At 39.0% G+C, this 17,151-nt stretch overlaps 1 protein-coding gene across 10 annotated transcripts; it reads left to right on the top strand.

The window, feature by feature from the left end:
* Positions 1 to 177: 177 nt before the first annotated feature.
* Positions 178 to 14,166, top strand: elavl2 (ELAV like neuron-specific RNA binding protein 2). 10 transcript variants are annotated; one of them, XM_053416218.1, is made up of 8 exons: positions 855 to 1,098; positions 5,033 to 5,136; positions 7,237 to 7,390; positions 8,647 to 8,872; positions 9,530 to 9,568; positions 10,944 to 10,947; positions 11,377 to 11,390; positions 11,666 to 14,166. In XM_053416218.1, the coding sequence occupies exons 1-8, from the start codon at positions 870 to 872 to the stop codon at positions 11,994 to 11,996; spliced, it is 1,101 nt and encodes a 366-aa protein (XP_053272193.1). In that variant the 5' UTR covers positions 855 to 869; the 3' UTR covers positions 11,997 to 14,166. The 10 variants fall into 10 exon arrangements, with proteins under 10 accessions (XP_053272191.1, XP_053272188.1, XP_053272187.1 ...); XM_053416216.1 differs by lacking the exons at positions 10,944 to 10,947; positions 11,377 to 11,390 and adding an exon at positions 178 to 252; XM_053416213.1 differs by lacking the exons at positions 10,944 to 10,947; positions 11,377 to 11,390 and adding an exon at positions 181 to 252 and having other exon boundaries at positions 858 to 1,098; positions 11,669 to 14,166.
* The last annotated feature ends 2,985 nt before the right edge of the window (positions 14,167 to 17,151 follow it).

Raw genomic sequence — 17,151 nt, 5'->3', positions numbered from 1 at the left:
TTGCCTTCTCCCTGGCTTAAGCCCATCTGCATGGACAGCTAGGTCCCAAAATAATACAGCCTCCCTCTCTTCTTCCCAACTATGACATGTGATCAACCCTGACTGTTGCTTTTGTTACTGTTGATCTAACGTGAAATACTTTTTGTGTCCATATTTTCAGACGGAAACTCCAAAACTAACATGGCAGTCAGACTGTGCGACGTGGCCTCTCTCCTCAGAAGTGGTTCGTGGGCGCCTGAGCCTTGGACTGGGGTATGTGGCACTTCTTTTTTTGAAATCATTTCGGCCAGAACAAGGCCTGCTGTCTTTGTCTCATTGCTCAGGCCATACCAATGATGTTAGTTTGGTCATATTTCCACCTCCAAACCAAATTAATCAAATGTTTAATTTGGAATTCTGGCACTTTTGGGTTTAGCATATGATAAGCTCCAAAGATAATGTCAGTCTATTGTTTTGGTCTAAACGTGTGTACTATGTTTATCTCATGGACATTTAAAATTGTCCTGTCATGGCCCCTGTTATTTCATATTAATGTGATTGCCTGAGAATAACATGCGTAGCTGTGCGATGACACTGCACATGGTGCATAGTTCTCCTGTACTACTCAAAATGATGGTAATTCAAAACTAAACACAGCATGAAACATCTTTTTGTCAGTCTGTGCTTTGGACTTGTTTTTCCTTAGTGTTTTGTGTTGATGTTAAATAATAATTCACTCCTTGTTAATAATCCAACAAAACAATCTTTGAATGTGTGAAGATCTTTTTTGTTTCGCCTGTTTTTCTCAGATTTTGCATTTGGTCTTTTTTTTATTTTTTTTTACTAAGATTTTCCTTTTTGTTCTGTTTCTTTAGCAGGTAATTGCTGCTATGGAAACACAGCTGTCCAATGGGCCAACTTGCAACAACACAAGCAACGGTCCCTCTACAATCTCAAACAACTGCTCCTCACCTGTAGAGTCAGGAAGCATAGAGGACAGTAAAACTAACTTGATAGTCAACTATCTGCCGCAGAACATGACTCAGGAGGAGCTGAAGAGTTTGTTTGGGAGCATCGGAGAAATTGAGTCCTGTAAACTAGTCCGGGACAAAATAACAGGTAACTCATCTGATTGCTTTGCTGTGTCTGGTTTTAGTAGCTCGGGTCCAACAGATACTTAGTGCTCAGTATGTGCATTCACTTCACTAAATTGGCACAAATTATACTTAAAATTGAACTGATGAAACATTAAAGTAATGAATACAAGCATATTTTCTGTACTTAGTAAAATCAACAATAAACCCACATAATGTATCAGGTGGGCCCTATGAGCAGCATTGTATAAGCTTTTAGAATTCTGCATGCATGATATGCAATTTCCTCGTATATGTGACATCCACTATCATAAATAATGGAACTCTTTGCCCCCAATAAATGCAAAGGCATTAATTTTAAAGTCAGCCAATCATTCTGCATGTCATTATGGAGAACATCGCCATTATAAATCCTACCAAGCAGTAACGGGACTAATTTCTTTCCTGTACAGTATATGCTGCTTGAATACACAGGATGACACTAGTTGTAACAGCAAAAGGATATTTCCTAAAAAACAGTCTCAAGGGAAATGGTGCAATTAAATTTGAGTGTCCTGTAAAATGTCTGTAGTAAAAACCAAGGAGACATTCTTTTCATCCAAGGTTTCCATTACATTTCTTATATTTGGACGGACATTAGACAAGACTTGTAAAGGATTTCAGGTTGTTTTGATGGGAGGAATGCAGCGAGCAGAGCCGCACACCGACGTGTGCAGGTGGATTATAGCTGAGGCTGCTGGATTTTTACTGCCCGCTGTTTTGGTCAAGGTTACCGAGACCTTCCTCCATCTGCTTCCTCATAACACAGTCCAATGGTCAGACGCACAAGTCTCTCTGGCATTTTTAAGAATGTATAAACACATCTGTTTCATTTGCGTGTGAGCCTCAGAGGTCTTTTATTGAGAAACACTAATTATAGATGATCAGTATTCTGAGACTCGAAGGTGGACACCTTCACTAAAATTAACTCAGAATGTGTGCCAAACCACATCTGCTTTGAAATATTAATGATGTTTAATATTTCAGTGCTTATCTGACCAGTGCTTAGCTGGCTCGCATTCACATGTCTGTCTTTGCCTTGGTTGTTAAATTTCCCCACAGGCACTAACAGCCTGAACGCTAAAAATGTTTTCAACGGCGCTAAATATATATATGGCTTCTATAACACTCTGCTGTCTTTTATGAAACATTTTTTAGACTTTCTTTAAAAAGCATTTCCGTTATAGCATTTGTCTCTGTGCATTTGTAGGGAAACTCTGTAAGTGCCCTGTAAAATCAAAGCGTTTATATTTTATGTAACTGGAAACAAATGACAGCAAGATGTGGACCACAAGCTAAGGGTGGTGTATTTGTAGGGATGGAAGGCGAGGGGCTCTCATTATGTATTTACTTTATTTAGATTTTTGGCATTCAGACATGAAAATGGTCACATGTTAGTCTAGCATGGAATAAACTCCCCTGTGTAGCCATGCATATAAGACATGCATTTGATAATGTGTGAAATGAGCTGAATTGTCGAATGATAATTGTTTAAAGTCCGTGTCGAGCTCTGTCTGCTTGGGTGATTGAACACAAACATGAGATATGTTGGATATTTAGTTGAGTAAGTGTGAACATGGAACTCCAAGTAATTAAATTGCATGTCAATAATCAGTTTTTGATATCAATTGACGCAGAAGGACTTCATGCTCTTTGCTCTCCTGAAAAGTCTGGCAGTGCAGGTGTAGATTTTGATTTGGTGAATAACATCGCAAAACTTATATTTGTTTGTTGAGCAACAAAACTGTTTGTTTGTGCCCTGGTGATTCAAATTTCTAGACTGACTTCAAGTTTGATGTTTGAGATGGTGTGCACAGAAGGAATACAATATAACAGATGAACAAATCCTAGTTAAGCCTAAAATCTTAGTTTGTTTAAACTTCTTTTGTGCTTTCAGCAGGCTACCTTTTTTAGAAACAGTCATGTCCATGTGTATCCTTGCAGTCATGTTTGTCTTGTATACATAGGTAATTGGACATAATGTTGAGTCTAATATTAGTTTCACTGTCTTCTCTTGGATTGGCTCAATGATGAGTCGCACCGGCATCTTTAGAGAAACTGTGTGGCACAGCTCTAAAGGCTCTAAGCATCAGCGGTGATCTGATTCGAAATAATTAGTTGTATAAAACCTAATTCCTTTTTATTTTCGGAATACAAATGTACTGAGCTGTAACGGTTGAATTCTTAGTTCTCCAGCTTCTACTAAATGTCTTGTCGAGGTCTATCTTAGGTAATTGCAGCCCTTAATTGATTCTCATTTTTAGTCTGCTAAAACTAAACAGGTGTATGTTGGCTGTTCTTTATCTGAAGCTTATAGTGTGTCCATTATGTGGCTGCATTTATTGAATGACTTTGGTCACATTTGCAAACTTTAGCGTCTAGAACCAGTTGTTTTTATCCCAGGACTGCGTCATAAAAGGAGACAGGTTCTGTTTGAGCAGTACAAGCTGCAGATCGTGCCCAGCAACAGCAACTCACCAGCCTGCTATTATGAAGTCTGCTGTAAAACTAGTATAATTAGAAGAAATCCTTTTTAACTGATAAAAGCTTGAAGTGGGGCAGGAAAAACTGACTTCAGACTCAGTATGGGGGGGAAAGTAACCTTAATGTTATTCAAAGCCTCCAAGTCATTTCTGAGAAATGATGCTGTGATTTAAATTTCAGCACTACATAAAACCCTATCCCCTCCAGACTCTGTTGCTTTTGTCTCTTCCTTGGCCCTGTGGCAATGGATTTAAGCCAACCTAAATCTGCGTACTGGTGCTACATCAGATGCTAAATAATCACCAGAGAGATGCATGCTTCCTCTTTGCTTTAAATGTTCTCGTCTTGGCTGCTTCAGCAGCGGCGGCTTACTCTTAGTGTCGTTTTCCTCCCACCACGGGCATCACCAGTCTTTTACTGGAAGCTGGCTGCAGTTGTGTGTAAGTGCATCCCAGGATGTCGCCACTACTCCCCATTGACAGCTGAAAGTTGTTTCTTATAGCAACATATTACAGGCCCTCCCAGTTATAACAGCGGATGTAGCAGACATTAGACGTTCCATAGGAAGACATCACTATACGGGCGTAGCGTGCCACATGCAGCAGAACATGCTGTTTGGCCTCCAGGCTTTAAGTAAAGTGTCATTTCACCAGCTCATTTCAAAGGCTTGGCGTGTTTCTCTGGGCTATATCAGTCCCACAGATGCAAGGTGAAATTAAGTTTATGAACTTCACTTAATCACAGCTGAACAACCCAAGAGAGCAGTGACTCATGGTAGAAGACAGATAAATCCAGTATATGGCACAAGCATGGTAAAGCTAATTTAATCGCAACGCTGTGTGCTGCATTTATGCAGTCTATTATCATACTTATGTGTTATTTCAATACACGTTTTTTTTTAAATGTACATGTCTCAAATTTTAACTGTCACAATCAAGTTTCTTATGCACAGTATTAATATTCTCAAGCTGCTTGAGCCGGTGAACTTGACCCGCAGTGGAATTGCGCAGAGACCCGGCAGTGTGGGTGGAGGAAATTGAATTGCCTCTGTGCACACAAAGAGTGGGTGTCAATCTTTTGTACATTTAAGAGATAAACTGTAGAGAGAGGGGAACACGCTGCACCTCGGCTACTGTCTCAGATGAGTTGGATTGGAAGCGGAGAAACTGCCTGTTTTTAATTTAAGACATTTTTGTCGAGTTGGTTTGAGTATTTACTGTAGGCTTCAAGCCTAATAGACAGACGTCAGACGACCTGTATAAGGAATGAAGAACCACTGAGCATGTGTGTGTTCGAGTATTAAATTGACACTGTATTGATTTTGCACACTTCAAAACCGCATTGACGTCATTCACCAATTCATAAAAAAGCAGTTTATTTTGTTATACCTCAGTGATGTCTGACGTTGGATGTGTTGTCTGGGTTTTTTATTGCAGGGCAGAGCCTAGGCTATGGATTTGTGAATTACGTGGACCCGAAGGACGCAGAAAAAGCCATCAATACTTTAAATGGCTTGAGACTCCAGACCAAAACCATCAAGGTAAGACATCTTGATTTTGTTTTTTTACTTCATTTTCAATTTAATTTAGTCTCCAGCGAGCGATATCATCAAACATATTCATTTTAAACCTGCAGAAATCTCTTACCCTTCAAGATTAGCTGCAAAAATACCATTCGTGTGTATTTGGAGTCGAAGCATAATTGGGCTGGAGAACTGTCGGGTGGAGAGGGAGCCTATTGTTAATCTGGGCACAAGCTGCTTTGCCTGGGCCTCAAGTAGAGCAGAACTGTTTCTATGGTTGCATGTGCAGTAGCACTGCTGTATGCCTTTACAGGGAGGTGGCTGCCATTAGCATTCATCAGGCAATGTAGCACTCAATGTGCTGCTGGAAAAACTAATTTGCTTCATATAGTGCAGCAGGATTTGTGGATGGTGGAACCAGATTATTAGATGCGATATTCTTTCACAGTGGCCTTACAAGGAGATGGCCAGATCCCTTTTTACAATGGACAGAGGATAGTGGAGAGAACATCTGTGGGCTAAAATGCATGTAACAGAAAATCTTGTTTGACCAGCACCAAACTTAAAAGCTTAATGCTTAATTCACTGTTAGATATAAATGTGAAGATATAGCATGTTATAATAGATGTGGCAAATTCAGAACCCCATCTCTTTTTCATCGAACACATCTTTCTCTCCACTTGGGAACAGTTTTTGTATATCACACCTCCAAAACCCGCTGGCTGCTCTGTCAGAAGTGCAAATAAACCTCAGTGAGGTACAGGAATATACTTTGCAAATATTAACATCAAATGAAGTGTGAGAGTGAGGGGGGGATGGGTAAGAGAAATGGGGGAGTTGCCTGGCTGCAGGCAGGGAGCTCGAGCGTTTGGTTTCACTTCGTCAGTGTCCCCTTCAGGGCGAGTTTTGAGACGGGTTGACCAAGTCGAGTTCTTATCGATCTGAGGGCACAATAATTACTTTTTTGATCCATTGCATACGATTTCAGAAAGGTAATTTGTGTAAAACCATTTAATGTGTCTGACTCTGTCATTAAATCGCTGTGGCGCTATTCAGGCATTTGGCAGTCGGGTCACAAAAACCTGCAGCCACTTCATGGAGAGAATAGCAAGATACAGCAGACTCTTCTTTCATTCTCTCATTTATGCCTTTACAAAACCACCCTCGATCCATATTTTCACATTAACTCTCGAATCTTGGCTGAATTGGGTCCTGTGTGTTATTGTATAATGGTCTGAGACCGAAAACTGTATGGAGCAGGGAGAAAAATGAATTTATGACTAACGGTGGGGTGTAACTATGTATTGATCCGAGGGACATTGACGAATCTCTGGTCCCCCCTAGGTTTTCTATTACTCTGTTGCATTTATGGACAAATGTTGATTTATGCTGCATGTTTATGTCGTCTGGTGCCGGGGGGGCTCTTCAAATATCTACTGTCTAAAGACGCAGGAATGGCCGAGATTAGTTTAAGGAGGTAGACACGTTGCTGTCTAGTATTTTTCAAGAGATATAAATTAGTTTTTGTTTTTTGAATGGGAGTTATCCAGACAGGCCTGATGCTACATCCATCTTTGTCAGAGTTCCCACTGTGTTGATGGACAGAGAATGTGCCAGTTTCTAGGACACACTGATTGTCACTGTCCATTTAACTGATAAGTTTTGTGCAGAGAAAAACTGACAAATAGACCATGGAGCAAACAAATTATTGCAGTGCAGCACCCTATTGTTGTAGGACATAAATGATTATAATAAAGAAATCCAATCTAAATGGTGAAGAGCTGGAATAAGCAATCGCATGAAAAGATGTTTACTGTAGTCGTGATTGTTTAAAAAAAAGCAAAAAGTTGAGTGTGAACTTTGCAAACAGAAGTCAGCTCAACCCCTGTGGCGCATAATCTAAAAACTGCAAGAGGACTTTTCTGCATTAGGTTTCTCGATTAACTTTGAGCAAAAACGACTGTGGCTTTGATTGTGAACATATATTTGTCCGAATAATTTGGATAAAATGCTTTAGATTCAGCTACATTTAGATTATTAAGGCTACCAGGCTAAATTGGTAATTGTATTTGTGGTACGTGAGTTAATTACTGCATGTTTTGTCGTGTCTGCCTGCAGGTTTCCTATGCTCGTCCAAGTTCGGCCTCCATCAGAGATGCTAATTTGTACGTCAGTGGCTTGCCAAAGACAATGACTCAGAAAGAACTGGAGCAGCTCTTCTCTCAGTATGGACGCATCATTACCTCACGCATTCTGGTGGACCAGGTGACTGGTGAGTACAAGATGGCAGCTGTCACACAGAGCAGTTATATTCTCATTCTCAATGTGGAAGCAGAACCCTCATTAAACACTAATAAACCATGTTTCACTGGGGTGTTTTTCATATCTGCTGCTGAAACATGGTTTTTCAGCCATTCGTCATGGGAATCTTTTTCTTTATTTCTCACAAATCAAGCCAATAGCTTCAAGATAATTTATTTTTAAGTTTTACATCGATTTACATTTTGTGATTTAGCTGAAAGAAAAGGGGAAACGCAATTACCCCCCAAAAAACACGCTTTTGCTCACTTACAGATTCAAAGTTACTCCCGTTCGTTGACATTTTGACATGATGCATCTCATGGACAAGCAAAAATATGTATTAAACCCTATGGGAACACACCTTAAATCAAATATTCTGTGAAGTAAACTGCAGTTTTTAACAAACAAAGCAGATACTTAACAACAAATGTGCAACGAGAAGTAGTCCCACAAGCAACTCGACTGGAGTGATGGACCTCTTTTTGACCTGGAAAAGGTTGTGAAGCTCATTGACAGACAGCCGCAAGAAACGAGACCAGGAGCAAAAAGGTATGCATGGGTGTCCCAAGAGAGCAGTAATGTTAAATAAGTTAAAGAAATAATCTTTCTGGAAGGGAGCTAATCATTTTAAGAACTTTGCATTATTACCCCAAATAGCTAGCTAACATTCAAAAGTAATGTAGTAGGTAGATGGTAACGTTAATTAAATCTATTTCTCAACTGCTCAAAATATTTATAGCAGTCAGTGCTTGTAATATAGCTGTTTAATTTACAGTGATGGGTTTCCTTCTCTTTTCACTTTCTGCTTTCTTGGGACGTCTGTGCATTTCACCATCTTAACTTTTCCCTGCTGCCCGTCAATGTCCCGTAATGCAAACGCTTCGTGTTGCTGCTCATTCAAAACTGTTCTCTTCTGTTCTATGCTGAACATGTCTAATGTAAGCTCGGTGTTTACAGCTTTCCTTTTTTTGTTCTGGTACTTCCTGGATGTGAATCACATTGTCTTAATGTCATTATTACGTAAATTATGGTTGTAAAGCATTGGCCGACAAATAATTGAATAAACAGTTTTTAAATTGGTTCATTTACCTATTTTTATGTTCCAAAATGCTATTTGATCATGTTATTAATCAGATGTTAAATGTAAAATCATCTTTCTGATTAACCAATACAAATACGAAATACAAATACATACAGCTAAACCTTCCAACTGTTTGCTCTGCTCAGGTGTTTCCAGAGGGGTTGGCTTCATCCGTTTTGACCGGAGAGTTGAGGCCGAGGAGGCCATCAAGGGTCTGAACTGTCAGAAGCCGCCCGGTGCCACTGAACCCATAACGGTCAAGTTTGCGAATAACCCGAGCCAGAAGACGAGCCAGGCCCTGCTGTCCCAGCTGTATCAGTCGCCCAATCGAAGGTACCCAGGACCCCTCGCACAGCAGGCACAACGCTTCAGGTAAAGGGGGCACACCAAAAAATTTAAATAAAACAAAATTAGAGCCAAGCTTGTTAACACTGCCAGGGATTTAAAGTTGGACCCTCTGGGCCTTTTTTGAAATAAGCATCTAAATTGTCTCACAGCAGTATAATGAAATATTCTGTGTTGGAGAATCATCAACACTGAACAGAACTATTCACCCCCATATCCACATTTTCAACTTTGCTGTGTTCCTCCTGTTGCACATGTAGGCCTACAACACAATTAGGATTTTTAACGCACATGGAACTGAGATGAGAAATACTCTAGTGGATATCTCAGTGGGTGGTGGGGAACCTTTTTTACGGTTGGCTTATTTTAATACATGTGGGAATTGATTCTTTGGTCCAATGATTGACCTCAGAGGTCTGCAGAAAAAAATGTCTATGTGAAAACTATGTTTTTATCTTGCACCTTCTATATGAACTGAATGGCTCCTCTCTGCTGTAGGTTGAATATTGATAAAGAAGTTTATTAATATTATTAAAGTCTTAAGATTATTTGAGTGGAACAATGATAGGAACAGAACTATTGCCCATCTATCATCCTGTAAAAAATGCATCATTCACCTCATTAAAGAAAATACTTTATTTAGGTAGAAATTAATGTACGTCTGGTGTGTTTTGTTTCTTTAAGGTTGGACAATCTGCTGAACATGGCCTATGGAGTCAAAAGGTAAATCGATTTTTATCGGCTGCTTTAATTGATCCTGAGTGAAAACCAGAGCTAACATGAGGGAGCTGATGTGTTTGCTTTCCTGCAAGAGCTCTTAGCAAAATGCGTAGGTAGTGAGCACTGCACTTATTCAATATCAGGTTGTTGATCAAGCAAAAAATGCTTTTGTGTGCACACATTAGTGAGGATGCAGCCATCCAAACTTTCTTCTGTGGATACAAGAGTTGAGAGGAATCAGTCTTTTATTTCCAAACATCAAGTTGGATTTAAACATCGATTTCTAAACTTTGTGAAAAAATGGGAATTGATCGATGCTATCGTCAACAAAACTCGGCCTAGTCTGTATCGGACCAAGATCAGGATTGGACTGAGGCATCCCCACACCCATTAGTGCTCACTGCAAAGAAATAGATCCCTTATTAAGTAGATTTGAGTGAGTCAGACCATTTTTATGTAAATATTAAGTGTGTGTGCAACGTTTATGGCCGCGTCTCAAGTGGGTGTCGCTTAAGATTATCTGCTCCCCTGACCTGGTAAGATCAGTTCATGAAAACTCAATTCTTGTGGCCAACGCCAATTTGCGGTATAAATAAATGCTGATAGACATAGTGAAAGTGTAACTCTTGTTGGCCTGTTTATCATAGTTAGAAGTTGTGCGTTTTCAAATCCACATGGACGCACTCCCACATTAATTGTAAAGAGAACATGTTGCATAAGGCCCCGGTGGCATTGAAATCTAGGACCTTGTGGATGTGAGGGGGCAGTGTAACCACGGAGCTCCCATGCTGTGTGTATTGGTAACTGAAACAGCATATTTCACATTTGGACTTTCAATAATTAATTCTCTCACAGGCTATAAAATCAGTAGCGTCTGGACTGAGCTGCTCAACACAAACTGTCTATTTTCTAAATTAGCACAAGCATTGTTGTTTTTTCTATCTACCAGTATTAATGCTGTAGCTGTATATTTGATGACTGTTATGTGTCTATTAGCCAGACACTTGTACAGTCTCATAATTTCCAGTCATTAGTTGTATGCCCTAAATTTGACTGGTGATTATTTAATGTGTCCCTCTCTAAGATCAGGTTATTGACGGTGATGCAGAGATGTGCTTTAATCTCAATGCAATGTCACAACATGTCTAGATTAAAGCATTGTCTACATAACAAAAGACAGACTTTTACAATCTCTTTCTTGTTATTGCACAGAATTGCATACTTGTATTTGGAGCTCACCACTCTTACCTTGATCTATTATGGACAGGCCTGTCCTGTTTTAAACTCTGTTGCATCAGGCGTCTTTCAGGATTCACCAGGATACCAGTTTGTCGAAGTTGAGTTTTATGAGAATGCTTTCCTCGGGTATGATTTAAAGTCCAGTCCCCTGAAAGCTCAAAGGCTCAAAGGCCCATCGCCGCCGACAATAGACTTGTGATTTCTTTTCTGCCCCGCTCATTGGCTCTCCTTGGGTCCTTGATGCTGGGAGCACACCTGTCATGGTCGATGTTCCCTGAGAGGCCAACTGGAGCAGCTAATCTTACGTGACACCTGCTGCAATAATTCATAGGCTTTCCTTGCACTTTGAATTTTGTTTCTTCAAACTGCAAAACCACATTTACCAAAGGCCAGGACTTTTGTGTGCCGTTTTCCTCCAGTGCTGACGCAGATTCACAACTTTAAAACTACTAACTCTGAGCTCCAAATTATATTGTTATTTACAGAGATTACTTATTGATCTATACATGCGTTCCTTTGTAAAATAAGTTGGTCACAGAAAAAATGCTTTATTTTCTAAAATGTCTTGAAAGCTGGATTTAATCTGGTTTAAAAAGAAAAGTATCTTGATTTGTCTGTGCATTGTCATTTTAACTGCATTCAGCATGACAGCTGAGCCTTTTGTCTGGATGATGCTGTTTTATAACTTTCATCGCCCATGATTTATGGATAAAAGTGTCTGAAATGAGTGTAAGCACTGTAAGAATATGAAGTGTGGCTCGTGCTGATCCATTTGGATACTTGTTAGATTCAGTCAGGCCTGTTGTTTTTCTCTTATTGTGGATCTTGCCTTTAACCATATTATTCTTTTGTATTTTACAGCAGGTTCTCCCCGATGGCCATAGATGGGGTGACCAGCTTGGCTGGCATCAACATCCCAGGGCACGCGGGCACTGGCTGGTGTATCTTCGTCTACAACCTGGCTCCAGATGCAGACGAGAGCATCCTGTGGCAAATGTTTGGGCCGTTTGGCGCCGTCACAAACGTCAAAGTTATTCGCGACTTCAACACAAACAAGTGCAAAGGATTTGGTTTTGTCACCATGACAAACTACGACGAGGCGGCCGTGGCCATCGCCAGCTTGAATGGATACCGCCTCGGGGACAGAGTGCTGCAGGTCTCATTTAAAACCAACAAAACACACAAAGCCTAAAACCCACTGAGATTGTTTCTAGAAAACTCAGCAGAAAATGGAAAAAGAAAATGGGAGCGTATCGACCATAACTTTCTACATTAGTAAAAACAGCTTTGTAAGTGAGTGTTACGAAGAAAAACAATATTTAGAGTCCAACAATGTGACAATTTTTCTTTCTTTCATTGCTACGCTTTGAATCTTAATATACTTTAAAAACAGGAAAAAAGTACTGCAGGTTTCTGCCTGTGATGTTGACTTCTCTTGCTGTCCTTGAAGATGGACCGTCTAAAACTTTACTATAGGTTTTGTCATTTTGTTGCACATCTGCTTTGAAACAGTCTTGTAAGGTTATGTGCAGTGATTTTCTTTGTATTTTTCTGTGTCCTGATTTGCCTTAGGTGCGTTATGCCTTCAGTGGTTAGCGAGTGCTTATTTTGATCTATTTGCGGTTTTGTTGATTTTGCAAGTATTCCGTTTATTGTAATATGAGTTGGTTATCGGTTGGCTGCATAATGTCGCTTATTGTAAACTTAACAGATAAAAGACAAAAAAAAATTCTTAAAGCAGTACCTTGCCAAAGAGCTAAGAACCTCTTTGATGTGGGTTTAAAAAGCATCTATTTTTATAAAAAGAAAAATTTGGAGAAACTTTTTACTGGACCTGGAACAAAATATTTTGACTTGGATACTTTGAGAAATATCTTCATATGACACCTTGTGAGCTTTTGAACTTTACAAGAAAGTTTGCAGTGGTTGAAATTTCTGGAGAGATTTATGATGTAAAAGATACATTTTGAGATCTTTGTATTATCTTTAGAGTATAGAATCAATGGCAGTGCTGGTTTCATCTGTAAAATCATCTTTGGGTCCCCCGTCATTCTGGTTGTTACGACTAGCAACTCGCTTTCCGATTTGATTTGGAAACGGACAAAAATACCAAGGTTTATTCGCAAAAAAGTGCATGCAAAATTATAAAGTGGAGATGTCTTTCAAGGTAAATGGGGGATAATAATCAGTTCTTCCTAAAGGATTCCCTTCAGATGGAGCACATGGTGTTTGTGGTGTACCTATCATTGGACTGATTTTGTCTAAATATTGACCAATAAGGGTTTTTACATACTTTGTATGAAAGGGTGAGGACAAGCCAATGAAGGCAGCAGCTTAAGAACGTCTGAAGAATAGATTGGATTACTCCTGAGCCTTGAGCTATGTAAATAAGTCCTTTTTTATGTTGAGTATTTGGCAGACTTTTTTTTGTTGTCGTTTGGACTTCATTGGAAAGTGTGATATTAATATAACGTTTTTTCTTTCATGGAGTATGAAAGGTATTTTCATTTTAGGATATTTACCTTTTTTTTATTTCAGGGCTTTTTTTTTTCTTTGTTTTTTTGAAGAAAAAGTTTTCCGTTGTCCCATGGACTAGCATTACAGTGCGTCAAATTTGTTGGTTGTTTGGTCTGTAGATAGTCTTGCTTCGTAAAAAAGGTATTAAGAAACTATAGACATTTGTTTTTGTTTTTTATATATAAACATTATAGATATATATTTATGTGGTAAAGAATGGATATAAACCACGGTTTTGAACAATTTGCTTTTTTCTTTTCTTTTCATACTCTTATATATATATATAAATATACGTAATGCATATAACCTGTCTTTAAAATCGTAAAAAGGTGTATATTGCTTTATTCACTTCGGGGGAAGGTCAGTGAAGCAGTTCCATTAACGAAAAGCAAAATTGGTTGCAGGAGTTTGTCGAAACAACATCTAACTCATCTTGAACAAACAAACGGCGGCTGGTCGAGCCTTAGATGCACTAAATACTGCACCTGCATCCTGCTTGTTATTTAAACCAATTACTAGTCATGCTTCCCCTCCAATGAGCAGTGTGCTATGCATTATATAATTATCTTTGCAACTGCTTTTTCTTGTTTATCTATTCCTTCTTTGTGTTATTTGTAAAAGTTAAACTTTAAGTCTAGATGAGTTGTGATTCTTGCTGCTGTGGGGTTGACACATTTTTCATGCCTGACCGAATATTGACGGAAAAAAAAAAAAAAAGTTTCTTTTGGTAATTTCTTCATGAGGATTTGGTCCTGACAAATTGTGCCGATGGTCCGACATGAAAAAATGTTGCCTCCCACCCCAATTCTTGATATGAGAATGATTATTTATTTGAAGTTGTATAGTCTGACTCGGTTCACAGCATTTTTGGAATAGAATATCTTTTTGTTGAGTATTTAAAAGGATGTACATGTTATTTACTTTGTGTTTGGATACTTTGGATTTTTCCATGTTCAGTACATCAATAAATAAGTTGAAGGGCAATGCATCCCAACATTCCTTGTTTGCAAAAAAGTATTGTGTCGCCTTACATTTCAAATGTCACATTCACCACTCAGTAAGTAAAACTCTGTTTTGTTCAAAGGTATAAATCTACTCGTGGTAGAATGGTTCCATGTTTTGGGAAATATACCTTTACTGTCTATACAGTAAATAAAAAGCTGATGGCTGGTAGCTCAGGATAAAGACAGAATGAGGAAACATGGAGCCTGGTTTGAATTACGTCTTTATCTTAAACCTTTGGCTTGATGTTTTCTTGTCTTTATGCAAAGCTCTCATGTCTGCAGCTTCATATTCAACACGCAGGCACAGTACATGACTGCATCCTGTCAATTTACAAGAATCATTTCCAAAATGACAACTATCACTTTATTTTGTTTGTTAACTTAAACTTTGAAACAAATGCATAAGAAAATGATCTAGGAATAATATTTTTTTCCTTGTTTTGCATGGCAACAGAGCATATAAAATATAAATCTGTTTTCAACAGAGCTCAGCTCTGCAAGCACGCAGATGGAGTTGAAGATACTCCACCGCCTTTTAGTAAAGAAAGCTGCTCTGACGTACTCTCTCTCGGGGGGTGGGGGGAGAGGTTCCGGCACATTGCTCAACTTAATGAAAACAATATTTATTGCATTCTCCAGATAAGGAATCAGATCGAGAAGCTTTCAGACTCCCTCCAATATTTACTGTTTACTGTGCCATTAGCCTGCAAGTTAGAACAGCATTAATCTTCCTTGACAGCAGCTTTTATTATGGAAGCAGTTGGTTTTGCAGTTCAATGCATCCCATATGTTTACATTAAGACTGCCCTGCTTTATATGTTGAGCTTTACTGGATTTACATGGATGTGAGCAGCTTTGGTTAGTGACAGGGCTCAACATGGGATAAGGTTTTAGCTGTTGTGAGTCTTGACGAGTGACGTCTTTGCAAAGGCCAAACTATTAAGTTCTGTATTTTAATAGAAGGAACCCAATCAAAACACCATAAAGAGAGAAGTGGCTCCTGTTCGGCGGCACCATCTGATCTCAACCTTTACGGTCAGACAGCCCCGTCACATGAATTCAAATGGAGTAACTTTAAACTGAAGTGGTGGAAGAAGTAGATATTGCATTTGAGCAGAAGAAGCAGTCTGCATAAATAATTATGCAGGCGTTAAGTGTTATCCATTTAGATGTATAAAAGATGAATGTATCTCAAAATTGTACGCAAATGCATTTTATTTTTAAACTTTAATTTAACAGCACTGACCACAATGACTGATCACTTTATCAGGAACACAATACTCATTCTGGTGGGTGCTCTAATAGGCTTTACTTGATCAAAAAGCACCGAGATGCTTTTATGTTCACCACAGTTGTAACGGGGGGTCATCTGAGTTACTGTAGCTTTTCTATCAGCTCCAATCCATCTGGTTATCCTCCGTCTGAAAACACCTTCACATGGACACCACTATTCTGACATTAACATCGAGACAACAGTAAAGTAAACAGCATCTTCTGATGAGGTCACACTCAAAATATGCAATCATCAATTTAAGACATGAAGTATTTTGACCTTAGTCGCATTATGTTGACATGCATATGTGTTACTCATTATTAGGGCCGGAGCACTGACAGACGGTGAGGCCCTATTGAAAGGACTATTATTATTATTTTTAATTTTTTAGGCAAATGAATTGGCTTTTTGAGGGCTTTAACATGCTCAAATGTATGTGGTGATTTCCAACAATGTGGCCCTACCCCCCCCCCCCCCTTACATCTGAGTCTGTATTAATGACGAAAAGGGTCACGCAGATGGTCCCTCTATTATCATGCCACCCATTTGCTGCTCTGACCCTCGTACCCGCCCCCTTGCTACTGTAGAACCTGACATACTGTAGCATGGTATGTAATGAGACAGGAGATAAATAAAACATGCTTGTACATTTTGTCCAGAGCTGCTGATGTCAGCGGGTGCACGTAAACACATTTGCATACGGCCTGTCTGCCGAAGTGATTTATGGCCCACCAGGTTTTCTGTTACTCATTTATAGTTTGCATCTTCCCTCCTGTTCAGATGCTCGTTCGTAACTGAGACACACAAAGGCCTTTTTATTCACAGGCTTTCCTCCGATTGTGGATTTTAAGAGCTTGTATTCAAGAACAGGTTAATTGCCAGGCAACAGAGCATTTAACCTGAATAGGAGTTTATTGTTGGCAGCATGTTTGTACTTTTGAAACAAAAACAACAAAGCAGCAATGGTTGGAACAACAGAATTCAAAAAATATAAACTTATTACTATATGAGGCTGATAAAGTAAAATAACTTTTACACTTCTAGACCTAAAATATTAAATATTTTTTACAAACTGTGGCTTCGGGTGGGAGGTTTAACTTTCTTAAGCATTATGCCCATCAGTCAGTCTTATGACCAGATTTGATAAGTTTACCTTCAATTCCAAGTTTCACAAACTTCACCAATCATGTTATTGTGGAGTTTGTCAAGTGGCTTCATTCTGCATATTTATTTGTTTATATAAACTGTACATTTTTAAGGGCCCATTGGAGAACACCACCCTGACTATGGGCTTATTTGGTTTTGAAACATTTTCTCACTGTAATTTAAAGATCATTTTAAGTGCTGAACTATGTGAATTATGTGGATAATAGCAAATTTGTTTTCCAGAACAAGGTTAACACATCATCAATGATGCATTCCCCCTCCCCCATATGCCTTTCTTGAGCAGACATTGTGTTTCATTTCTAATCTGGCCTTGCAGTGCTCACTTTGAGTCAGAATAACATTTACAGATTTCATGCATCATGGAGTAAAAAAATGTACACAGATAA

The sequence above is a fragment of the Pleuronectes platessa genome, chromosome 23 (genome assembly GCF_947347685.1).
Source record: "Pleuronectes platessa chromosome 23, fPlePla1.1, whole genome shotgun sequence".
NCBI lineage: Eukaryota > Metazoa > Chordata > Actinopteri > Pleuronectiformes > Pleuronectidae > Pleuronectes > Pleuronectes platessa.
This window is presented reverse-complemented; position numbering and strand designations above follow the sequence as displayed.